The sequence below is a fragment of the Monodon monoceros genome, unplaced genomic scaffold (assembly GCF_005190385.1).
Source record: "Monodon monoceros isolate NGI ecotype Baffin Bay Population unplaced genomic scaffold, NGI_Narwhal_1 Super_Scaffold_14, whole genome shotgun sequence".
Lineage (NCBI taxonomy): Eukaryota > Metazoa > Chordata > Mammalia > Artiodactyla > Monodontidae > Monodon > Monodon monoceros.
Window position 1 is genome coordinate 42643985 of NW_021703770.1, and position 27422 is coordinate 42671406.

The 27422-nt window shown below is 36.6% G+C and overlaps 1 protein-coding gene across 1 annotated transcript in view; it reads left to right on the top strand.

Annotated features, from left to right (window-relative positions):
• The window catches only part of PIP4P2 (phosphatidylinositol-4,5-bisphosphate 4-phosphatase 2), an 84493-nt gene that overhangs the window by 16023 nt on the left and 41048 nt on the right, over nt 1-27422 (top strand). The window contains exons 2-3 of the mRNA XM_029222954.1: nt 6460-6608; nt 20886-20992. Coding sequence (XP_029078787.1) covers nt 6460-6608; nt 20886-20992 — 256 coding nt within the window. The remainder of the gene's footprint in view (nt 1-6459; nt 6609-20885; nt 20993-27422) is intronic.

The following is a 27422-nucleotide window of genomic DNA, read 5'->3' on the forward strand; positions in this document are numbered from 1 at the left end:
GTAAGACAACTACTTCAGGTGAGGTTATTACAGTTTTCCATTAAAAGGAGGCTCATGTTCTCAGATATAAGAAGAAATGTTGTGCTCCACTCACAGGGGAGGCTCAGAGTGACTCAGGAGTGTAGGATTCTCAGCTCTGTTTGGGTACAACTAGATGGCCCCATTCCAAGTTTCAGAGTTCCACTTCTTTGCAATCAGTGTCCTCAGTTTCACATGGCAGACTTGGTAAGGCTGTGGGTTTCCCTGACCTTATAATTTAGCTATCTATACAATTAAATTTTGTGTTTGATTTTCAGCAATATAAGCCCTGTGACAATTAGAAATAAGCAATATTTTTAGGGCTGCAATAGAAGTTCTGTGACCATGACTTGTGCTGAGAGTTTAAAGACCTGAGATTCTCATTTTACCCCATATCACAATCCACACAGTAATTATTACTGCCATAATGGTCAAGTAAAGGAGCCTCAAATATCACAATCATATATAGGAGATAATCTGATTCACCAGGATGCCACTTCATGCAATCAATCACTACCATACCATGTCTCACTGGTAAAGGAGCTCAGCACTGCATTCAAGCCCAAGGCATGACCAACCCATTTCTCCAGTCCCATTTTTGAGGGTCTGTTTCCTGGGATTACACCTGGTATGAGTTTTATAACAGTTAGGACCTGAAGATAGAAACCAAACAATATAATATAACAGAAAGAATTAATTTGGTATAAAGTTGTTAAGTAGGTAACTAAAAGGTAAAGATATTACTCTAACTTATCAAATAGGTATTAAATGCAGGAAGCAGCTATTACCTCTAGGGTTGTGAGAACAAAGGGAAGAGATTGGAATGATTAAAATTTAGTAATTTAGAGGAACATAACTGAAACATGACTTCTCAGAGGTACCAGCCCACTGATGGTGATGTCTCAGCCCTGGAGAAAGATTTTGTACACCTGGAGAAAGGGCTAGAAGTCCCTTCTTCTTCCTTCAACCTTGCAGGTTCTGTTTATCACCTCCTATTAACAAAACATAACCTGCAGCCAGCTGACAAAGAAAAAATGTGGTTTGGAGAGTTTTAGCACCAGCATGACAAAGCATAGAAGGGTGGATTTGGAGCTGAGATTCAGTAGCCTAATAGCTGGGACATTTACCTTCCAAACTGACTTTAGCCAGATGGATCCTTATGAGGGTATAATGGTTCTAGAAGAATCCAAGAGTCTCCTGGAATAGTTTTATTTATTTGGTTTCAGAGAGGGGAGGAACAGAAGGTGGTCTTCCCTTTCTCTGTGTTGAACTGGACTGAAGAGGTTTTACACAGGAAGTAGATATCCCATAGCAGCCAAGTGCAACCTGTCCCTAACCATACTCCCCACAAAAATCCTATGGAGGAGAAAAAGCCAGAGCTTTCCTCACAGGCTGGTCCTTTATACTTTTCTTGCTCATCCTATAATCATAGTGTCCTAAATGATCTCTCATTTTAATCTGATGTCATTTTTCAACTTTGGTACATCTTTGTCAAGGGCAAGGACTGCATATAAGACTGTATTAGTGAAGTAAGTGAATTAAACTGGAAAATATTGTCACTGCAGAGATTTATAAAGGAATAACTGAGATAATAAAGATCAGAGCTATCTAGCAAAACATTTGCAACCTTTAAAATGCTATATCTGGGTATATCTGGTAAAAAATGAAGTATGGATTATTACACCAGCATGAATTAGCAGGAAAGAGGAGCTTTTGGGCATAAAATAGATAAATTAGGTTGATGTTTATGATGGGAAAGTGTAATTTGATCACTTGTGGGTTTATAGAATAATAATGGTTCCTTTTGAGTGTTTTAAGGAAGACCATTATGCATGCCTTGTGATCTACGTTATTTTGTCTTGTCTCTTTTAGGAGTCTCAGTTTTTCTGTGAATTTTTTTTTTTTTTTCGCGGTACGCGGGCCTCTCACTGTTGTGGCCTCTCCCATTGCGGAGCACAGGCTCCAGACGCGCAGGCTCAGCGGCCATGGTTCATGGGCCCAGCCGCTCCGCGGCATGTGGGATCTTCCCGGACCAGGGCACGAACCCGTGTCCCCTGCATCGGCAGGTGGACTCTCAACCACTGCGCCACCAGGGAAGCCCTGTGAATTTTTTATCATGAACTAATTCTTTCTTCATATTATGTTCTAATTTTCATTTTCCCTGACTCTTCTTTCTCCTCCTCCTAATCCCCTTTAACTCAGATCTGATTCTTGTCTAAGTATTTGTGCAGAATCCCCATTAGTCCTTACATCTTTTCCCTATATTAAATCATATTCATTAAGAGAGGCAGCTGTCATTATGGAGTGACCTCTGGGAGAAGAGTCAGCTCTTGGCTTTGCTGAAGTGCTATATAAAAGTCTACTAAGAAGTCAGAATCCCTGGTCTTCAGTTTTCTCTTCCATAAAATGAAGAAATTAGACTAAATACTAGACTAAGATTGCTTGAATTTCTAACACTGTATAATTCTGGAACTTTGAGGGGTTTTTTCAGGTTTGAGGACTACTGGTCTAACAAATACTGCTCACTTGGAGAAAAAATATTTTTCACTTAGGCAAACCCCATAGAGAAAATGATCATTGTTTAAATAACAAGTAAGACTCTTCCAAAATGAAGAACTTTTGTGACTCTTAATATCCAATGATCCCAAGTTCTGAGATTACAGTGGACTTTTTATCCAAGGCAGAAATTTAAAATAGGTATAATAGTGGTGATCTGTTGACTGTTTTAAAGTGAAAAGAGACGAAATGAACAATCTAAGTTGTTAATTATTGCAGGTTTACTGACAGTGAAATAAATTTCTGTAATTACAAGTCCTTTACAAGAGGAGATGGAGTTGTAGGTCAAGGTTTCCTTGGGATAAAAGTACAAGAAATATCTCTAAATCAGTTTAGTGCTAAAGTAATTAATGGACAGAAAATTGAAATTATAGGCCTGAAAGCACTGTTTAGTGGAGCAGTTAGGCTGCAACATCTGTCATTCTATTGATCTCTTGGATTGACTGTACTTATCTGGTGGGCCAGGCCAGTGTCCCCTGTCCACTTCCCTCTCTCAGTGCATGATTTGGAGAGGGTATTCTATATATAGAAGAGAGCCTTTTTTTCAGTCATGCTGTACTCCCCTGCTAGGACCCTAGCTCCTCTTCAAGGAGAGTAGTGTTAATATACTTAGTATCATTTTCCCAGGAGAAATAGATGAGCCTGATAAATTTCAGTGATTCAGTTATTCATTCATTTATTCATCCATCATCCATTCAATAAATATTTAGTGAGCAACTATCATAGACCAAGCACTTATAACAAGTGCTGTATCAGTCCTGAACAAGCCAAACATGACCTTGGCCTCATGGAGCTTATAGTCTTTCCCATTTTAGACTTCTAATCCTCACTCATTCTTTCCCCCTCCTTCCACTTCCCAAGCCTCCAGAAGATTCTGGCATATTTTTGTCATTGAAAGCTTTTTTTTTTTTACAGGTTAAAAATTATGTAGTACAAATCTTAGAGGAAAAGTTCACAGGGTCTTGTTGGTTCTGATACACTTCAAATGTATCAGAACCAAAAAAGATCAACCATTAAAATCTTTAGGAGATTCCACTGAACAAAACTTTTGCCTGTTGGAGTGAATGGGTTTTACCATCCTTATATGTAGCTGCAATGTGTGGCCTCTTCCCCTCACCCTCAATACCCTTGTTTTCTTTGTGAAATTATCTTGTCTTTAAATTTCTTTTCTATCACACTATGTAAGGTGGAAACCTGGAATTAATGGGAGACCTACTTTATGTTACTTTATAACTCAAGGAAAAGGCAAAAGAAGAAACTTTTATTAATAATGCTATTGCTAATAATTATTTTTAAAAAAATTATTATTACACACCAGGCAGTGTGTCTTGAATTTCTAGTGAGGTGTGTATGCTTTTTCCCACAACAATACCTTCTTTACCAAGATCTGATAAAGTAATCTGCAAGTTGCACAGGCTCAAATGTATTGTGACACATTGATCCTTTAACCTGTTTTTTCTTCTTGATTAATACATTACAGGTCATTCTGCATCAACCTTAAATTCTTTCAAGGATTTAAAACTATTTTTTGTTTGTTTTTTGAATTTTATTTATTATTTTTTTATACAGCACGTTTTTATTACTTATCTGTTTTATACATATTAGTGTATATATGTCAATCCCAGTCTCCCAATTCATCCCACCCCCACCACCCTTGGTGTCCATACATTTGTTCTCTACATCTGTGTCTCTATTTCTGCCTTGCAAACTGGTTCACCTGTACCATTTTTCTAGATTCCACATATATGCGTTAATATACGGTATTTGTTTTTCTCTTTCTGACTTACTTCACTCTGTATGACAGTCTCTATGGCCGTTCCATGTCTCTATAAATGACCCAATTTCGTTCCTTTTTATGGCTGAGTAATATTCCATTGTATATATGTATCACATCTTCTTTATCCATTCATCTGTCGATGGGCATTTAGGTTGCTTCCATGTCCTGGCTATTGTAAATAGTGCGGCAATTGAACATTGGGGCGCATGTGTCTTTTTGAATTATGGTTTTCTCAGCGTATATGCCCAGTAGTGGGATTGCTGGGTCATATGGTAATTCTATTTTTAGTTTTTTAAGGAACCTCCATACTGTTCTCCATAGTGGCTGTATCAATTTACATTCCCACCAACAGTGCAAGAAGGTTCCCTTTTCTCCACACCCTCTCCGGCATTTACTGTTTGTAGATTTTCTGATGATGCCCATTCTAACTGGTGTGAGGTGATACCTCATTGTAGTTTTGATTTGCATTTCTCTAATAATTAGTGACGTTGAGCAGCTTTTCGTGTACCTAATTTATAGTTTTATAAATTATAAAACTATTTTTATAATTTAGACATCTATAGCTTCTTTTTAAATTTAGTGTTTGGCAGTGTTCTGGTATAAGACTTCCAGGGACGTGTGCATATTGTCATTTCAATGTGACCTCTTTCAGAGCCTTGGCTGCTGCAGAAATTTGGTTTATTATGAATATTTGAATGGATAACACTTGTTGTTAATTCTTTGCAAGTCTAAAAAATCTACCTGATATACCCTAAGGATGCCAGGTGGTAATATGTGGATTTTAAACATACCATAATGTGCTGTGCTCTAACTCATTTCAGACTATCATAGAGTTCAGAATCTAATCCAGTGGATAGAAAAATCTCTATTTCAATAATAGCTCTTTTCATGATTAGGTATTGTTATTGTATTTTACAGTGTCACAGTAGCCCCTATCAGTTCTCTTTAGTGGGGATTCAATCATGTGAGGCATAGCCTTTTCTAGATGGCCTATGACAAAATCTTACCTTGAAAGGGGCTCCTATTCCTGTAATTAAGATAGCTACAAAATGAGGCTAGGCAGTCCCCTTTAGAAATCCCGTTCTGGAATAGTATATCTAGATTCTTTTTCTCTAACTTTTGTAACAAATATATACTTCTGGTAGATTAACACAGTTCTGAAATTGGGCTTCTACCCTCTACCCAATCAGTCGACTTAAGGACTCTCAAAAAGCAGTGTGTGTGTGTGTGTGTGTGTGTGTGTGTGTGTGTGTGTGTGTATCTTTGTATTTTCAGAATTTTCAAACATACACAAAAGTAGTAAGAGCAAAATGACCTTCTGTGTCTTTATATTCATAAATATAGACATTTTGCTACTCTTGTTGCATCTATTAACCCATTTTTTTCTTGGAGTATTTAAATTAAATCCCAGACAATATATTTTTTACCCATAAATACTTTGATACATTTTCTAGATTTTTAATGTTAGGTGAAAGTTTGAGATAAAAATTGTTAAATTTACTTCATTCTTGTTTTTTCTCTGAAATTAGCATAATTCCATTCTAATTAGAACATGTTCCATGTTGATATGTTTAGTTTTCCTGGGTTCGTTTTTGTCTCTCCTTGACTGACACCAAAACCGTATTTTGTTCTTGTCATACTCAGCAGTTATTATACTGCTTCTAGTATAAACAGAGCACGACAACTACACAATTTATGTATATGTATATATGTAAGTGATTTTAAAGCTTTGTCTTCATTGACTATTTCTGTTTCTTGGGAGTCAGATCATTAGTGTAAAATTTTTACTTTTAGGCATAAATTATCACCTTCCTATTACAAACTCTTTGAATTTGCACATAGAAATTGAGTGAATGTTTCGAGTATAGGTTAATAAAAGGTGTAAATGTAGGCAGGTGTGATTTGGATTTTAGGAGCTAAGAATTATTCTACTTCGCAATATAGTCCTATATGTGTTTCTGCTCTGAAACTATATTATGTTGGCCAGCTTTAAAAACATAAAGAACAGGAGAATTTTGATAGTTTTCCTTCTTTACTTCTATTGCTTATTTGCTCAAACCAGCCGTAATATCTCTGAGACTCTGATTCAGTGGCTAATATCTTTTTAGCGGAACTCCCACCTCCGTATACAGCCATTGCCAGTCCAGATGCCAGTGGTATTCCAGTAATAAACTGCCGCGTGTGCCAATCTCTCATCAATTTGGATGGCAAGCTTCACCAGCATGTGGTTAAGTGCACGGTTTGCAATGAAGCTACGGTAAGTGGAGATTTTCATTAATAAAAGCAGAAATTATTATCTGACATCTCCCTAAAAAAGTACTCCAGTAATGTTACTTACAAGTAGATGGGGGCTGGATACTGAAATGGCCATTTTTTTATCCTTTGTTCCTTCTGGCTATTTCTCTTTTATCATACAAGAATGCCTCCAGGTGTTTAAAGCTAACTCCATTATGAAAATTTCATGATGAATTTAAATGTAATGCCATTTGGCTCTTTACTTTCTAAAATGAGACTGACCATGGACAGTCATTTACAATTATCTTCAGTGTCTATCCACATCTCAACGAAATCCATTCTGATTATCACTAAAATGAAATATACTGAACTTCACTACAAATGTGGACTTTGTACTTATTATGTGGAAAATTATTTAAACTTGTTTTACGTCTGTAGGTTGTTGATATAATTTTTCTGGGCCTTTGTGATTGTGCATTTATTATTGGCATTTGTGTCGAAGTGTTTATTAACAGCTTGGTATATTATTCCATTTATTTAATATTAATTCAGTGAAATATTCAAAAAAACTTGAAGGGCATATTTTTTTACTGAACTTTGGGAAGAGCAACTAAATTTTAAGTAAGATTTTTACAGTTTTAAGTAATAAACTGGTATAAAGAGTATACTGGTTAAATTAAATATATTTCTACTTTCATGGTTAGGCTTTATTTTTTAAATTTCAATCTGTCTCAAAATTTGAAATTAAATATTAATTTAATTTTTGGTATTTGTAGTTTTTCCTCTTTAGAAAAAGCCTAAAAAAAAGTCAGCCAATGATTAGTGTATCTCTAAGAACCCTGAAAGATGAATACTGGGGGCTTTATAATATGTTTTATGGAAAAGTCATAAGCTAAAACCTTAAGTCATGAAGCAATATATATCATTGTAAATACTTTTTCTATAAGGGACATCTTTTAGAGAACTTTATTGTGTAAATAGATGATACCTACAAAACTAGTTATTTTCTTTATCAGTTGAACACTTAAATAGTAAATTTAATTAATATCAACTTCCTTAGTGCTCCTTTTAGAGTTGGCAAGCAAATAAGAATTGTTAGACACAAATAGCAATTAAAAAAAATAAAAGTGTCTTAAAGGCTTCCTTGGATTTGGCATTAGTGTTGAATTTTTTCACCTCTTCCTTCACCCATACAAACTTTGTTCTTTAATGAGAAGAAAGAAAGGAGATTTAAAGCTTTATATTTACATGTGGAAGTAAACAGAACAGAGTAGGTCAATTATGAAAGAATCTCAAAGTCACTATGGATTTAACCAGCAGCCTCAAGCTGGTTACTTAGAAGTGATGAGTTCATTTAGGGTCAATAAAATTTGGCTACAAATAAGCTAGCTACTTTTGGACATAAAGAAAATTGTGCTGAAATTTTTATATCATTACTATCCCTGTTAAGTAAAGAAATGTAAATAATTGTGAATATTCTAGAGAATATGAATAGTATTTAATCAGATTGCCTTGTATGGAATTAGTAACATTACAAGGGAAGAAAAAATTGAAAAAAAAAAGCCTTTGAGGAATGCTGTAACATATGACCTGCTAATGTTTACTGTGTAATGTGATCTTAAATTTATGAATGAAGAGGTTAGGCAACTGGCAGCTTCTCTGGAGAAATTCTATGTTGAAAAGAACAGATATAATAGACAGATATAGTGGACCAGGGCCCAAGAGAACAGTTCTCTTATGTTCACTATCACTGTTTCCTACTCAATTTAACTGGTTATTCATTCTCTTCATGTCACCTAAAACAGGATGTCAGTGTATCTATTCTCTTGGGTAGCCACCTTTAACAGGAACTGGACATTCCTGTGGAGATTGAAAGAAATAAAACATAATAAAACAAAAAAATCAAGGTTAATAAAAGTCCTTTTTACTTCAGTAGATAGAATTAGGAAGGGAAGTAAGGTGTGTGTTGTGTGTTGTGTGTGTGTGTGTCTGTGTGTGTGTCTGTGTGTGTGTGTCTGTATATGAGAGAGAGAAAGAATATGGACAAATTTTAGCAACACTTGGAGGACACAGAATTTAAGGTTAAAAGGAGAAGCAATATCTATGACTAGTTAATGGAAAATTTGAGAAGTCCTGGAGAAAGAGGAGCTAGTTGGCTGCATACTTGATTGAGTCTGAGATTTGGAGACTAATAGACTGGGGTTTGAATCTGCCACTTAGTAGCTATATATCCTTGGGGACTTCTCTAAACTGTGGTTCTTCATGTAAAGAGGTATAATAGTAATAATACCTACCTCTTGGGGTTGCTGTTGGGATTACAGAGGTAAAGTGCCCAGCACAGTTCCTGGAACATGTAAGCTTATTTTGCCAAGTAAGACTATTAAAACTTATGCATATGAACAATGTCATCTCCCCTGCTGCCCCCCCACCCCAGCCCCACCGTTTTGCTGTAGACCAGACATGACATGGTGAGGACTTGGCATTGAGGACCAGTGCTTGAAATCTTCTATTTCAATCATCTTGTTTTACAAATGAGAGAACTGAGGTCTAGAAGAATGGTGGGAATAAAATACAGGCTACCTCAGAGACATTACAAGTTCAGTTCCAGACTACTTCAATAAAACAAATATTGCAATAAATCAAGTCACACAAATTTTTTGGTTTCCAGTGGAAATAAAAGTTTTTACACTATTCTGTAAGTGTGCAATAGCATTATGTCTAAAAAAAGGATATATCTTAATTAAAAAATACTTTCTTGCTAAAAAATGCTAACCATCATCTGAGCCTTCAGCAAGTCATAATCCTTTTGCTGGTGAAGCATCTTGACTCCCTTTTGATGGCTGCTGACTGATCATGGAGGTGCTTGCTGAAGGTTAGGGTGTCTGTGGTAATTACTTAAAATAAGACAACAGTGAAGTTCGCTGCATCAGTCAATTCTTCCTTTCATGAACCATTTCTCTGTAACACACAATGCAGTTTGGTAGCATTTTACCCACAGTAGAACTTCTTGCAAAATTGGAGTCGATCCTTTCAAACCCTGCAGCTGCTTTATCAACTAAATTTATGTAATATTCTAAATACTTTGTTGTCGTTTTAACAATCTTCACAGCATCTTCACCAGGAATAGATTACATGTCAAGAAACCAACTTTCTTTGCTTATCCATAAAAAGCAACTCCTTATCCATTAAAGTTTTATCATAAGATTGCAGCAATTCAGTCACATCTTCAGGTTCCACTTATAATTCTAGTTCTCCTGCTATTTCCACCACTTCTGCATTTTCTTCCTCCGCTGAAATTGAACATCTCACAGTCATCCATGAGGGTTAGAATCAACTTCTTCACACTCCTGTTAATTTTGGTATTTTGACTTCTTCCCATGAATCACGAATGTTCTTAATGCATCTAGAATGGTGAATCCTTTCCAGAAGGTTTTCAGTTTACTTCGCACAGATCTATCAGAGGGATCACTATCTATGGCAGCCTTATGAAATCTATTTCATAAAAAATGAAACCTGAAAGTCAAAATTACTCCTTGATCCATGGGCTGCAGAATGAATGTTGTGTTAGCAGGCGTGAAAACATTAATTTCATTGTATATCTCCATAAGAGCTCTTGGGTCACCAGATGCAGTCACCATTGGTCACCATTACCAATGAGCAGTAATACTTTGAAAGGAATTTTTTTTTCTCAGTGGTAGGTCTCAACAGTGGCCTTAAAATGCTCAGTAAACCATATTGTAAACAGATGTCCTGTCATCCAGACTTTGTTTCTCTATTTATAGTGTAGTGCAGTGGCAGAGTAGTTTAGCATAATTCTTTAAGGGCCCTAGGATTTTCAGAATGGTAAATGAGCATTAGCTTCAACTTAAAGTCACCAGCTGCATCAGCCTGACAAGAGAGTCAGCCTGTCCTTTGAAGCTTTGAAGCCAGACATTGACTTTTCCTCTTTAACTATGAAGGTCCTAGGTGGCATTTTCTTCCACTAAAAGGCTTTTCATCTACATTGAAAATATTTAGTGTAGCCACTTTTCTTAATTAGCTTAGCTAGATTTTCTGAATAACTTGCTGCAGCTTCAACATCAGAACTTGCAATTTTTTTTTTATTGAAGTATAGTTGATTTACAATGTTGTGTTAGTTTCAGGTGTACAGCAAAGTGATTCATATGTACACACACACACACACATGCATATATATATTCCTTTTTGGATTCATTTACCTTATAGGTTATTACAAAATATTGAATATAGTTCCCTGTGCTATATAGTTGGTCCTTGTTGGTTATCTATTTTATGATTAGTATGTATGTGTATGTTAATCCCAAACTCCTAATTTATCACTCATCCCCGCTTCTACTTTGGAAACCATAAGTTTGTTTTCTATGTCTGTGGGTCTAATTATATTGTGTATATAAGTTATTTTTTTTTAGATTCCACATATAAGCAATATTATATGCTATGGGTCTTTCTCTGTCTGACTTATTCATTTTAGTATGATAATCTCTAGGGCCATCCATGTTGCTGCAAATGGCATTATTTCATTCTTTTTAATGGCTGAGTAACATTCCATTCCAATATACCACATCTTCTTTATCCATTCATCTGTCATCTGATGGACAATTAGACTACTTCCATGTCTTGGCTGTTGTAAATAGTGCTGAAATGAACATTGGGGTGCATGTATCTTTCCAAATTATGGTTTTCTCTGGGTATATGCCCAGGGGTGAGATTGCAGGATCATGTGGTAGCTCTACTTTTAGTTTTAAGGGAATCTCCATACTGTTCTCCATAATGGGTGCACCAATTTACATTCCCATTAACAGTGTAGGAGGGTTTTTTCTCCACACCCTCTCCAGCATTTATTATTTGTAGTCTTTTTTTTTTTTTTTTTTTTGCAGTACGTGGGCCTCTCACTGTTGTGGCCTCTCCTGTTGCAGAGCAACAGGCTCTGGACGCGCAGGCTCAGCGGCCATGGCTCACGGGCCTAGCCGCTCCACGGCATGTGGGATCTTCCTGGACTGGGGCACGAACCCGTGTCCCCTGCATCGGCAGGTGGACTCTCAACCACTGCGCCACCAGGGAAGCCCTATTTGTAGTCTTTTTGATGATGGCCATTCTGACATGTGTGGGGTGATATCTCATTGTAATTTTGACTTGAATTTCTCTAATAATTAGTGATGTTGAGCATGTTTTCATGTGCCTCTTGGCCATCTGTATGACTTTTGTGGAGAAATGTCTATTTAGGTCTTCTGCCCATTTCTTGATTGGGTTGTTTGTTTTTTGATATTGAGTTGCATGAGCTGTTTGTAAATTTTGGAGACAAATACCTTGTCTGTTGCATCATTTGCAAATATTTTCTCCCATTCTGTGGGTTGTCTTTTAATTTTGTCTATGATTTCCTTTGCTGTGCAAAAGCTTTTAAGTTTAATTAGGTCCCATTTGTTTATTTTTGTTTTTGTTTCCACTATTCTAAGAGTCGGCTCAGAAAAGATATTGCTGCAATTTATGTCAGAGTGTTCTGCCTATGTTTTCCTCTAAGAGTTTTATAGTATCTGTTGTTACATTGAGGTCTTTAATCCATTTTGAGTTTATTTTTCTGTATGGTGTTAAAGAATATCCTAATTTCATTTTTTTTACATGTAGCTGTCCAGTTTTCCAAGCACCATTTATTGAAGAGAAGTCTTTCCTCTGTTGTATAGTCTTGCCTCCTTTGTTATAGATTAATTGACCATAGGTGCATGGGTTTATTTCTGGGCTTTCTATCCTGTTCCATTGATCTAAATTTCTGTTTCTGTGCCAGTACCATACTGTCTTGATTACCCTGGCTTTGTAGAATACTCTGAATTCAGGAAGCCTGATTCCTCCAGCTCTATTTTTCTTTCTCAGGATTTGTTTGACTATTTGGGGTCTTTTATGTTTCCATACAAATTTAAAAATTTTTTGTTCTAGTTTTGTGAAAAATGCCACTGGTAATTTGATGGGGATTGCATTGACTCTGTAGATTGCCTTGGGTAGTATAGTCATTTTGAAAATATAAATTCTTCTAATCCAAGAACATGGTATATCTTTCCATCTGTTTGTGTCATCTTTGATTTCTTTCTTTAGTATCTTAGAGTTTTCAGAGTACAGGTCTTTTGCCTCCTTAGATAGGTTTAGGCCTAGGTATTTTATTCCTTTTGATGCAATGGTAAATGGGATTGTTTCCTTAATTTCTCTTTCTGATTTTTCATTGTTAGTGTATAAAAATTCAACAGATTTCTGTGTTTTAATTCTGTATCCTGCAACTTCACCAAATTCATTAATGAGCTCTGATAGTTTTCTGATAGCATATCTAGGATTTTCTTTGTATAGTATCATGTCATCTGCAGTAACAGTTTTACTTCTTCCTTTCCAATTTGGATTCCTTTTCTTTCTTTTTCTTCTCTGATTGCCACAGCTAGGACTTCCAAAACTATATTGAAAAAAAAACTGATGAGAGTGGACATCCTTGTCTTGTTCCTGATCTTAGAGGAAATGCTTTCAGCTTTCACCGTTGAGTATGATGTTAGCTGTAGGTTTGTCATATATGGCCTTTATTATGTTGAGGTATGTTTCCTCTATGCCCACTTTCTGGAGAGTTTTTATCATAACTGGGTGTTGAATTTTGTCTAAAGCTTTTTCTGCATCTATTGAGATGATCATATGGTTTTTAATCTTCAATTTGTTCATGTGGTGTATCACAGTGATTGATTTGCGGGTATTCAAAATCCCTGCATCCCTGGGATAAATCCCACTTGATCATGGGGTATGATCCTTTTAATGTATTGTTGGATTCAGTTTGCTAATATTTTGTTAAGAATTTTTGTGTCTTAAGTTCATCAGTGATATTGGCAGGTAATTTTCTTTTTTTGTGGTATCTGTCTGGTTTTGGTATCAGGGTGATTGTGGCCTCATAGAATGTTTGGAAGTGTTCTTTCCTCTGCAGTTTTTTGGAACAGTTTCAGAAGGATAGTGTTAACTTTTCTGCAAATGTTTTATATAATTTGCCTGTGAAGCCATCTGGTCCTGGACTTTTGTCTGTTGGAAGTTTTTAAATCACAGATTCAATTTCAGTAGTTGTAATTGGTCTGTTTATATTTTCTATTTCTTCCAGGTTCAGTCTTGGAAGATTGCACCTTTCTAAGAATGTGTCTATTTCTTCTAAGTTTCCATTTTCTTGGCATATAATTGCTTGTACTAGTCTCTTATGGTCCTTTGTATTTCTGTGGTGTCCATTGTAACTTCTGTTTTTCATTTCTAATTTTATTGATTTGGCCTCTCTCCCCTCTTTTCTTGATGAGTCTGGCTAAAGGTTTATCAATTTTATTTATCTTTTCAAAGAATCAGATTTTAGTTTCATTGATCTTTTTTATCGTTTTCTTCATCTCTATTTCATTTACTTCTGCTCTGATCTCTTTGATTTCTTTCCTGTACTAACTATGAGTTTTGTTTGTTCTTTCTCTAGTTGCTTTAAGTGTAAGGTTAGGTTGTTTGAGATTTTTCCTGAGATAAGCTTGTATCTCTATAAACTTCCCTCTTAGAACTGCTTTTGCTGCATCCCATATATTTTAGATCATTGCGTCTTCGTTTTCATTTATCTCTAGGTATTTTTTGATTTCTTCTTTTTTTCTTGGTTGTTTAGTAGCCTATTGTTTAGCCTCCATGTATTTGTGGTTTCTGCAGTATTTTTCTTGTAGTTGATTTCTAATCTCATAGTGTTGTGGTTGGAAAAGAGGCTTGATATGATTTCAATTTTCTTAACTTTACCAAGTCTTACTTTGTGGCCCAGCATTTGACCTAACCTGGGGAATGTTCCATGTGCACTTGAAAAGAATGTATTCTGCTGTTTTTGGATGGAATGCTCTATAGATATCAATTAAGTGCATCTGATCTACTGTGTCATTTAAGGCCTGTGTTTCCTTATTGACTTTCTTTCTGGATGATCCATTGAGGAAACTGGGATGTTAAAGTCGCCCACTATTATTGTGTTACTGTCAATTTCTCCTTTTATGGCTGTTAGCATATGCCTTATATATTGAGGTGCTCCTGTGTTAGGTGAATATATATTTAAAATGGTTATATCTTCTTCTTACAATGATCCCTTGATCATTATGTAGTGTCCTTCTTTGTCTCTTGTAGCAGTCTTTATTTTAAGGTCTAACTTTGTCTGATGTGAGTATTGCTACTCCATCTTTCTTTTGATTTCCATTTGCATGGAATACCTTTTGCCATCCCCTCACTTTCAGTCTGTATTTGTCCCTAGATCTGAAGTGGGTCTCTGTTGTAGACAACATATATATGGGTCTTGTTTTTTATCCATTCAGGCAGTGTATGTCTTTTGGTTGGAGCATTTAATCTGTTTACATTTGCGGTAATTATCAATACATATGTTCTTATTGCCATTTTGTTCATCGTTCTGGTTTTGTTTTTGTTAAGTCTTTTTTCTTCCTTTCCTCTTTTGTTCTCTTCTCTTGTGATTTGACGACTAACTTTAGTGTTTGTTGGATTTCTTTTTCTTTTTGGTGTGTATATCTGTTATAGATGTTTGATTTGTGGTTACTATGAGGTTTTGATATAGCAGTCTTTCTATAAATACATGATTGTTTTAAGTTGCTGGTCTCTTAATTTTAAATGCATTACAAATATCCTGAATTTGTACTCTCCTCTTATGATTACTTGTCTTGATATCATATTTGTGTGTGGATAATTTTCTACCTTTACTTTATGTTTGCCTTTACCAGTGAGCTTTCCCATTTCATAATTTTCTTGTTTGTAGTTGTGGGCTTTTCTTTTCTGCCTAGGGAAGTTCCTTTAACTTTTGTTGTAAAATTGTTTTTGGTGGTGCTGAATTCTTTTAACTTTGCTTGTCTGTAAAGCTTTTGATTTCTCTGTCAAATCTGAATGAGACCCTTGCTGGGTAGAGTATTCTTGGTTGTAGGTTTTTCCCCTCTCATCACTTAAATATATCATGCCACTCCCTTCTGGCCTGTAGTGTTTTCACTGAAAAATCAGCTGGTAGTCTTTTGGGGATTCCCTTGTATGTTATTTATTGCTTTTCCCTTGTTGCTTTTAATATTTTCTCTTAATCTGTAACTTTTATCAGTTAAGTTATTATGTGTCTTGGCATGTTCCTCCTTGGGTTGATCCTGTATGGGACTCTCTGTGGTTTTATGGACTTGGGTTCCTGTTTCCTTTCCAATGTTAGGGAAGTTTTCAGCTATTATCTCGTCAAATATTTTCTCAGGCCCACTGTCTCTGTCTTCTCATTCTGGGACCTCAATATTGCAAGTGTTGGTACATTTGATGTTGTCCCAGAGATCTCTTAAACTGTCTTTGTTTCTTTTCATTCTCTTTTCTTTATTCTGTTCCACAGCAGTGATTTCCAACATTCTGTCTTCCAGCTCACTTGTCTGTTCTTCTGCCTCATTTATTCTGCTATTGATTCTTTCTAGTGTGTTTTTCATTTTTGTTTTCTTCAACTCTGTTTGGTTGTTCTTTATATTTTCTAACTCTTTGTTAAAAAGTTATTGTAAGTTCTTGCTTGAGCATCCATTCTTTTCCTGAGTTCTTGGATCATCTTTACTATCATTACTCTGAACTCTTTCTTGGGTAGTTTGCCTATCTCTACTTCACTTAGTTGTTCTTCTGGGGTTTTATCTTTTTCCTTCATCTGGAACATATTCCTGTCTTCTCATTTTGTCTAAAATTCTATTTGTATTTTTATGTATATAGAAGGTTAACTATGTTTCTCAACCTTGGAGAAGTGACCATCTGTAGGGGATTTCCTGTGTGTCCCAGTAGTACAGTCCCCTCTCATCACCAAGGGCCAGGGACCAGCTGGTCCCAGGGTAGATTCTGACCTGTGTTTGTAGACTCAGTTCCACTGGCTGCTGGACTGTGGTTTCTTGCTTTTGGTGTCTGCCTCCTTGTGGGTGAGGCTGGTCTAGAGGTTTATGCAGGCTTCCTGGTGGGTGGAGCCAGTGCCTACCCACTGGTGGGTGGAGCTGGATCTTGGCTTTCTGATGGGCAGGGCTGTATCAAGGGGTGTGTCTAGAGGCAGCTGTGTGCTCAGGAACCCTTTAGGCAGCCTGTCTGCTGATGGATGAAGCTGTGTTCCCACCCTGTTGGTTGTTTGGCCTGAGACATCCCAGCACTGGAGCCTACAGCCTGTTGTGTGGGACCAGGTCTTGATGCCAAAATGTTGGCCTCTAGGAGAGCTCACACCAATGAATGTCCCTTGGTAGCACTGTCACCAGTGTTGTTGTCCCCAGAGTGAGCCACAGCCACCCTCCCGCCTCCCCAGAATACCCTTCAAGACCAGCAGGTGGGTCTGCCCCAGGCTCCTATGGAGTCATTGCTTTTACCCTGGCTACCAGTGCACACAGGACCTTGTGTGCACCCTCTAAGAGTGGAGTCTCTGTTTCTGAGTCTCCAAAGTCTCTGCAGGAGTCCTGTGGAGCTTCTGCAATCAAGCCTTTCTGGCCTTCAAAGCCAAATGGTCTGAGGGCTCCTCCTCCAATGCCAGACCCCCAGGCTGCAGAGCCTGATGTGGGGCTCAGAACTCTCACTCCTATGGGAGAACTTCTGCGATATAATTGTTCTCCAGTTTGTGGGCCACACACCTGGGGGGGTATGGAATTTTATTATATCAGGAGTGCACCCCTTCTACTGTCTTATTGTGGTTCTTCTTATGTCTTTGGATGTAAAATATCTTTTTTAGTGGGTTCCACTCTTCTTAATCGATGGTTGTTCAGCAGTTAGTCATGAGAAGAAGTAAGCTGAAGGCCCTTCTACTCTGTCATCTTGGACAGGAATTGAAAAATTCTGCAGTTTTGCATAACACATACTGTTGCTTATGCAGCTAAGCATACAAGCCCTGGAGTCAGACTGCTGGGGTTCAGATTCAGCTTCTTTCCTTTAACCTCTATGTGATTGACAGCTAATGTCTCTATCTTCATGGAATTTATACCTCTTCTTTCACCCTTAGTCTAGCTTCAGGGACCTTGTGCAGAGGACTTGCACCTAATGAGTTGGATTAGTTTGGATTAGAGTTTCCAGGTCAGAGCTGCTCCTGATATCTGGAATTTGCGAGCTGGGCCATTGGCAGTTCACTTTGCAATTTTAGTTTTTGGAGATGGCTCCTTTCTTTAAACTTCATAAACTAACCTTTGCTAGCTTCGAACTTTTATTCTACAGTTTTGTCACCTCTTAGCCTTCATAGAATTGAATAGAGTTAGGGTCTTGCTCTGGATTAGGCTTTGGCTTAAGGGAATGTTGTATTTGGTTTGATCATCTATCCAGACTACTAAAACTTACTCCATATCTGCAATAAGACCGTTTTGCTTTCTTATCATTTGTATGTTCACTGGAGTAGTGCTTTTAGTTTCCTTTGGGAACTTTTCCTTTGCATTTACAACTTGGCTGTTTTGTGCAAGAGGCTTAGCTTTTGGCCTGTCTCAGCTTTGGACATGCCTTCCTCACTAAGTTTAATCATTTCTACCTTTTGATTTAAAGTGAGAGATGTGTGAATTTTCCTTTCACTTCAATGCTTAGAGGCCATTGTAGGGTTATTAACTGGCCTAATTTCAATATTGTTGTGTCTCAGGGAATAGGGAGGCCCAAGGAGAGGGAGAGAGAAGGGGTCACTAGGTGGAGCAGTCGTAACAGATACAACATTCATCGATTAAGTTTGCTGTCTTATATGGGCAAAATTTGTGGCACTCCAAAACAATCACAGTACTAACATCAAAGATCACTGATCACAGATCAATATAACAAATATTATAATACTGAAAAACATTCCAAAATTGTGAGAATTACCAAAATTGTGACACAGAGACACAAGGTGAGCAAATGCTATTTGAAAAATGATGCTGATAGACTTCCTTGATGCAAGATTGCCACAAACCTTCAATTTGTAAAATAGCACAGTATCTGCAAAGCACAATAAAGCACAGCACAGTAAAATGAGGTATGTCTGTATAAAAATAAATCTTGTCATTTGCCCAACACACATTTACTTAATGGTAAAATATGTATACAGAGAAATTAAGACAAATTCTGGTTTTTGATACTTTAGATTATATAGGAACACATTCTGGATGTTTGTGAATTTTAGATTGTCAGATTCTATCTATAATATAGTTTAATAAATTGCAGATGGCTTATTGCTAACTTATATATATTTCTACCAAGTTTATTTACTTAAAATTCTTAAATCTTAAAAAAAAATATGTTGTAGACTTACAGAAAGTTAGAAAAATAGTAGTACATAGTATAGAGAATTCCCATGTGGGCCCCTCACCCACATTCCACAAACATTGATACTTTGCCAAAGTAGCTTTCTCTCTCTAAATAAATAAATATTTTTTTCAAAACCTTTTAAGGTAATTGTGGACATGGTGCTCTTCTACCCCTAAACATTTTAGTGTAAATTTACTAAAATTTAGTGTAAATTTTCCTAAAAAAAAAGGACATTCACTTATATAATCACAGTAATCAAATTCAGGAAATTAACATTGATGCAATACTGTTATTTAATCTTTTGACTTAATTCATGTTTGCCCAATTGTTCCATTAAAAAAAAAAATCTGGTCCAGGAGTCAATTTAGAATTACATGTTGCATTTGATTATCATGTTTCTTTAATCTCCCTTAATCTGAAATTTAGTCTTTGTCTTCTATTGCCTTGACAGTTTTGAAGAGTACAGGTAAGATATTTTGTAGAATGTTCCTCATTTGGGTTTGTCTGATGTTATCTTGTGATTAAATTCAGGTTATACATTTTGGCAAGCATGCCACAGGAGTGGTGTTCTATTCCTCTCAGTGCATCAGAGCTTATTTGCTTTAACAAGCTTAAGTCCTAGTAATGAGAGGAGTGTTTTCTTTGGTGTTATTTATTCTAACTTTTAAATTTACTGTAAAGTTAAAGAAAAAAGGAAATGCTAGCATTAGGAGCTATAATAAGTGTTTTTTAAGCTAAAAGTTGCCATAAAATTAATCACTTGTATTCTAGTGAGTAAAGTTTAAGAAAAATTCAAATTTGTAATATACTCCTCTTTCCTTACTATTCTTTTTGAGCTTGCTTTTCTCAGACATGTGCAAGAACCCTCAGTGAATGTTTGCCCCTGGCCAGGCAGATAAATGACCTTGCCTTGTGAACTTTAAATGGGAAACAACTCCAGGCCAATACAAACTAATTTTGAAATATGCCCTTCTAATTAAATCTCTACAGTTCCCCAAATTTTATAGAGTGTTTACCAACATTTGAGCTATTTAAAATCACCTATGATTCATCATTAATTATTAGAGAAATGCAAATCTAAACTACAATGAGACACCACCTCACACTGGTCAGGATGGCCATCATTAAAAAGTCTACAAATAATAAATGCTAGAGAGAGTGTGGAGGAAAAGGAACCCTCCTACACTGTTGGTGGGAATGTAAATTGGTGCAGCCACTATGGAAAACAGTATGGAGGTTCCCCAAAAAACTAAAAACAGAGTTGCTATATGATCCAGCAATCCTACTCTTGGGCATATACCCAGATAAGACTTTAGTTTGAAAAGGTACATGCACCTCTATGTTCATACCAGCACTATTTACAATAGCCAAGACATGGAAACAACCTAAGTGTCCATTGACAGATGAAAGGATAAAGAAGATGTCATATATATACAATGGAATATTACTCAGCTATTGAAAAGAATGAAATAATGCCATTTGTAGCAATATGGATGCAACTAGAGATTATCATACTAAGTGAAGTAAGTCAGAAAGAGAAAGACAAATACCATATGATATCACTTATATGTGGAATCTAAAATATGATACTATCTATGAAACAGAAACAGACTCACAGACATAGAGAACAGACTTGTGGCTGCCAAGGGGCAGAGGGATTGGGGAGGGAAGGATTGGGAGGTTGGGACTAGCAGATGCAAACTATTATATATAGGATGGATAAAAAACAAGGTCCTATTTTATAGCACAGGGAACTATATTGAATATCCTGTGATAAACCATAATGGAAAAGAATATGAAAAAGAATATGTATAACCAAGACATTTTGCTGTACAGCAGAAATTAACATGGCATTGTAAATCAACTATACTTCAATAAAATTTAAAAAATCACTTACGATGCATTTTTCCTTAATGTGTACTTTGGTAGCACTATGGGGAGCCTTAGATTTTAAGAATCATTTCCATTTTATATACAAACAAGTTTTGGCAATTTGTACTTTGGTTAATGTGCTGTGTTTATATTTTCTTCTCTTATATAGCCAATCAAAAACCCCCCAACAGGGAAGAAGTATGTTAGATGCCCTTGTAATTGTCTCCTCATTTGTAAGGACACATCACGGCGAATAGGATGTCCAAGACCCAACTGGTAAGACATGAAGATTCATTCATTCATTCATTTGTTCATTCAACAAGTACTTATTAAAGATTCATTATGTGGCAGGTTTGTTCTAAACAGTCTTTCTCCTCAAAGTAATTATATGGCCTACAGCATTTTTTTCTTTGTTAAAGGAATAATACTGCTTAGTTTGAAATTAATGGCTACAGTTATTTGCTTTACTTTTATTTGCTGTTATGTTTATTTCCAGCTTATAGATAACAAATCTGAAGCTCTGAGAGAGAAAATAAATAGTTCAAATCAGTGCTTTTCACAATTTTTAAACTTTTGGCTGCGATGCCAAGTGTAAAATACATTTTATTTTACAACCCAAAATTCATATATGTTCATCTACATACATACATACACACACATATATTTGAAACAAAAGTTTCACAAAACAATTTACTTTTGCTATATGCAGTGCACTCAGATTTTTTCGTATTTTACTTACTCTGTTTCTGCCCATTTATCTTTCCTTTTTCTTTCTTTCTTTTTTCTTTTAAACATCTTTATTGGAGTGTAATTGCTTTACAATGGTGTGTTAGTTTCTGCTTTATAACAAAGTGAATCAGCTATACATATACATATATCCCCATATCTCTTCCCTCTTGCGTCTGCCTCCCTCCCACCCTCCCTATCCCACCCCTTTAGGTGGTCACAAAGCACTGAACTGATCTCCCTGTGCTACGCGGCTGCTTCCCACTTGCTATCTATTTTACATCTGGTAGTGTATATATGTCCATGCCACTCTCTCACTTTGTCCCACCTTACCCTTCACCCTCCAGGTGTCCTCAAGTCCATTCTCTAGTAGATATGAGTCTATTCCCATCTTGCCCCTAGGTTCTTCATGACCATATATATATATATATTTTTTTTAGATTCCATATATATGTGTTAGCATACAGTATTTGTTTTTCTCTTTCTGACTTACTTCACTCTGTATGACAGACTCTAGGTCCATCCACCTCACTACAAATAACTCAATTTTGTTTCTTTTTATGGCTGAGTAATATTCCATTGTATATATGTGCCACATCTTCTTTACCCATTCATCTGTTGATGGACCCTTAGGTTGCTTCCATGTCCTGGATATTGTAAATACAGCTGCAGTGTATATTGTGGTACATATCTCTTTTTGAATTATGGTTTACTCAGGATATATGTCCAGTAGGGGGATTGCTGGGTCCTATGGTAGTTCTATTTTTAGTTTTTTAAGGAACCTCCATACTGTTCTCCATAGTGGCTGTATCAATTTACATTCCCACCAACAGTGCAAGAGGGTTCCCTTTTCTCCACACCCACTCCAGCATTTATTCTTATGAGATTTTTTGATGATGGCCATTCTGACTGGTGTGAGATGATATCTGATTGTAGTTTTCATTTGTATTTCTCTAATGATTAATGATGTTGAGCATTCTTTCATGTCTTTGTTGGCAATCTGTATGTCTTCTTTGGAGAAATGTCTGCTTAGGTCTTCTGACCACTTTTGGATTGGGTTCTTTGTTTTTTTGATATTGAGCTGCATGAGCTGCTCTAAAATTGTGGAGATTAATCCTTTGTCAGTTGCTTCATTTGCAAATATTTTCTCCCACTCTGAGGGCTGTCTTTTTGTCTTGTTTATTGTTTCCTTTGCTGTGCAAAAGCTTTTAAGTTTCATTAGGTCCCATTTGTTTATTTTTGTTTTTATTTCCATTTCTCAAGGAGGTGGATCAAAAAGGATCTTGCTGTGATTTATGTCATAGAGTGTTCTGCCTGTGTTTTCCTCTAAGAGTTTGATAGTGTCTGGCCTTACATTTAGGTCTTTAATCCATTTTGAGTTTATTTTTGTGTATGGTGTTAGGGAGTGTTATAATTTCATTCTTTCACATGTAGCTGTCCAGTATTCCCAGCACCACTTATTGAAGAGGCTGTCTTTTCTCCATTGTATATTCCTGCCTCCTTTATCAAAGATAAGGTGACCATATGTGCATGGGTTTATCTCTGGGCTTTCTATCCTGTTCCATTGATCTATATTTTTGTTTTTGTGCCAGTACCATACTGTCTTGATTACTGTAGCTTTGTAGTATAGTCTGAAGTCAGGGAGCCTGATTCCTCCAGCTCCGTTTTTTTTTTCTCAAGATTGCTTTGGCTATTCGGGGTCTTTTGTGTTTGCATACAAATTGTGAAATTTTTTTTTCCAGTTCTGTGAAAAATGCCAGTGGTAGTTTGATAGGGATTGCATTGAATCTGTAGATTGCTTTGGGTAGTATAGTCATTTTCACAATGTTGATTACTCCAATCCAAGAACATGATATATCTCTCCATCTGTTTGTATCATCTTTAATTTCTTTCATCAGTGTCGTATAATTTTCTGCATACAGGCCTTTTGTCTCCTTAGGTAGGTTTATTCCAAGGTATTTTATTCTGTTGTAGTGGTAAATAGGAGTGTTTTCTTAATTTCACTTTCAGATTTTTCATCATTAGTGTATAGGAGTGCAAGAGATTTCTGTGCATTAATTTTGTATCCTGCTACTTTACCAAATTAATTGATTAGCTCTAGTAGTTTTCTGGTAGCATCTTTAGGATTCTCTATGTAGAGTATCATGTCATCTGCAGTGATACCTTTACTTCTTCTTATCCGATTTGGAGTCCTTTTATTTCTTTTTCTTCTCTGATTGCTGTGGCTAAAACTTCCAAAACTATGTTGAATAATAAAGGTGAGAGTGGGCAACCTTGTCTTGTTCCTGACCTTATGGAAATGGTTTCAGTTTTTCGCCATTGAGGACGATGTTGGCTGTGGGTTTGTCATATATGGCCTTTATTATGTTGAGGTAAGTTCCCTCTATGCCTACTTTCTGCAGGGTTTTTATCATAAATGGGTGTTGAATTTTGTCAAAAGCTTTCTCTGTATCTATTGAAATGATCATATGGTTTTTATCCTTCAATTTGTTAATATGGTGTATCACATTGATTGATTTGCGTATTTTGAAGAATCCTTGAATTCCTGGAATAAACCCTACTTGATCATGGTGCATGATCCTTTTAATGTGTCGCTGGATTCTGTTTGTTAGTATTTTGTTGAGGATTTCTGCATCTATGTTCATCAGTGATATTGGCCTGTCATTTTCTTTCTTTGTGACATCTTTGTCTGGTTTTGGTGTCAGGATGATGGTGGCCTCGTAGAATGAGTTTGGGAGTGTTCCTCCCTCTGCTATATTTTGAAAGAGTTTGAGAAAGGCAGGTGTTAACTGTTCTCTAAATCTTTGATAGAATTCACCTGTGAAGTCATCTGGTCCTGGGCTTTTGTTTATTGGAAGATTTTCAATCACAGTTTTAATTCAGTGCTTGTGATTGGTCTGTTCATATTTTCTATTTCTTCCTGGTTCAGCCTCAGAACGTTGTGCATTTCTAAGAATTTGTCCTTTTCTTCCAGGTTGTCCATTTTATTGGCATATAGTTGCTTGTAGTAATCTCTCATGATCCTTTGTACTTCTACTGTGTCAATTGTTACTTCTCCTTTTTCATTTCTAGTTCTGTTGGTTTGAGTATTCTCCCTTTTTTTCTTGATGAGTCTGGCTAATGGTTTATCAATTTTGTTTATCTTGTCAAAGAACCAGCTTTTAGTTTTATTGATCTTTGCTATCATTTCCTTCACTTCTTTTTCATTTATTTCTGATCTGATCTTTATGTTTTCTTTCCTTCTGCTAACTTTTGGGTGTTTTTGTTCTTCTTTCTCTAATTGTTCTAGGTGTAAGGTTAGGTTGTTTATTTGAGATGTTTCTTGTTTCTTAAGGTAGGATTGAATTGCTATAAACTTCCCTCTTAGATCTGCTTTTAATCCATCCCATAGGTTTTGGCTTGTCGTGTTTTCATTGTCATTTCTTTCTAGGTATTTTTGATTTCCTCTTTGTTTCCTTTAGTGATCTCTTGGTTATGAAGTAGTGTATTGTTTAGCCTCCATGTGTTTGTATTTTTTACAGATTTTTTCCTGTAATTGATATCTAGTCTCATAGCGTTGTTTTCAGAAAAGAAACTTGATACAATTTCAATTTTCTTAAATTTACCAAGGCTTGATTTGTGACCCAAGATATGATCTATACTGGAGAATGTTCCATGAGCACTTGAGAAGAAAGTGTATTCTGTTGTTTTTGGAGGGAATGTCCTAAAAGTATCAATTAAGTCCATCTTGTTTAATGTGTTATTTAAAGTTTGTGTTTCCTTATTTATTTTGATTTTGGATGATCTGTCCAATGGTGAAAGTGTGGTGTTAAAAGTCCTCTACTATATTGTGTTACTGTCGATTTCCCCTTCTTTGGCTGTTAGCCTTTGCCTTATGTATTGAGGTGTTCCTATGTTGGTGCATAAATATTTACAATTGTTATATCTTATTCTTGGATTGATCCATTGATCATTATGTAGTGCTCTTCTTTGTCTCTTGTAATAGTCTTTATTTTAAAGTGTATTTTGTCTGATATGAGAATTGCTACTCCACCTTTTTTTTTTTTTTTTTTTTTGCGGTACATGGCCTCTCACTGTTGTGGCCTCTCCCGTTGGGGAGCACAGGCTCCGGATGCGCAGGCTCAGCAGCCATGGCTCACAGGCCCAGCCGCTCCGTGGTATGTGGGATCTTCCCGGACCAGGGCACGAACCCATGTCCCCTGCATCGGCAGGGGGACTCTCAACCACTGCGCCACCAGGGAAGCCCTCCAGCTTTGTTTTGATTTCCATTTGCATGGAATATCTTTTTCCATCCCCTCGCTTTCAGTCTGTATGTGTTCTTAAGTCTGAATTGGGTCTCTTGTAGACAGCATATATATGGGTCTTGTTTTTTTTATCTATTCATCCAGTCTGTGTCTCTTGGTGGGAACATTTAATACATTTACATTTAAGGTAATTATCGACATGTATGTTCCTATTACCATTTTCTTAATTGTTTTGAGTTTATTATTGTAGGTCTTTTCCTTCTCTTGTGTTTCCTGCCTAGAACAGTTCCTTTAGCATTTGTTGTAAAGCTGATTTGGTGGTGCTGAATTCGTTTAGCTTTTTCTTGTCTGTAAAGCTTTTAATTTCTCTGTCAAATCTGAATGAGATCCTTGCTGTGTAGAGTAATCGTAGTTGTACATTTTTCCCTTTCATCACTTTAAATATGTCCTGCCACTGCCTTCTGGCCTGCAGAGTTTCTACTGAAAGATCAGCTGTTAACCTTATGGGGATTCCCTTGTATGTTATATGTTGTCTTTCCTTTGCTGCTTTTAATCTCTTTTCTTGTATTTAATTTTTGATTGTTTGACTAATATGTGTCTTGGCGTCTTTCTCCTTGGATTTATCTTGTATGGGACTCTCTGTGCTTCGTTAACTATTTCCTTTCCCATATTAGGGAAGTTTTCAACTATAGTCTCTTCAAATATTTTCTCAGTCCCTTTCTTTTTCTCTTCTTCTTCTGGGACCCCTATAATTCGAATGTTGGTGCATTTAATGTTGTCCCCTAGGTCTCTGAAACTGTCCTCAATTCTTTTCCTTGTTTTTTCTTTATTCTGCTCTGCATTAGTTATTTCCACTATTTTATCTTCCAGGTCACTTATCCGTTCTTCTGCCTCAATTATTCTGCTATTGATCCCTTCTAGAGAATTTTAAATATCATTTATTGTGTTGTTCATCATTGTTTTTTTAGTCTTTAGTTCTTCTAGGTCCTTGTTAACTGTTTCTTGTATTTTCTCCATTCTATTTCCAGGATTTTGGATCATCTTTACTATCATTATTCTGTATTCTTTTCCAGGTAAACTGCCTATTTCCTCTTCATTTGTTAGACCTGCTGGGATTGTACTTTGTTCCTTCAACTGCTGTGTGTTTCTCTGTCTTCTCATTTTACTTAACTTACTGTGTTTGGGGTCTCCTGTTTGCAGGCTGCAGGTTTGTAGTTCCCGTTGCTTTTGGTTTCGGCCTCCAGTGGGTAAGGTTTGTTCAGTGGGTTGTGTTGGCTTCCTGATGGAGGGGACTGGTGCCTGTGTTCTGGTGGATGATGCTGTATCCTGTCTTTCTGGTGGGCAGGTCCATGTCTGGTGGTGTGTTTTGGGGTGTCTGTGACCTTATTATGATTTTAGGCAGCCTCTCTGCTAATGGGTGGGTTGTGTTCCTGTCTTGCTAGTTGTTTGGCATAGGGTGTCCAGCACTGTAGCTTGCTGGTCGTTGAGTGGAGCTGGGTCTTGGCATTGAGATGGAGACCTCTGGGAGATTTTCCCTGTTTGATATTACTTGGAGCTGTGTGGTCTCTGGTGGAACCATGTCCTGAACTTGGCTCTTCCACCTCAGAGGCACAGCCCTGATGCCTGGCCAGAGCACCAAGAGCCTATTTTCCACACAGCTGAGAATAAAATGCAGAAAGAAAGAAAGAAAGAGAGAGAGAGAGAGAGAGAGAGAGAGAGAGAGAGAGAGAGAGAGA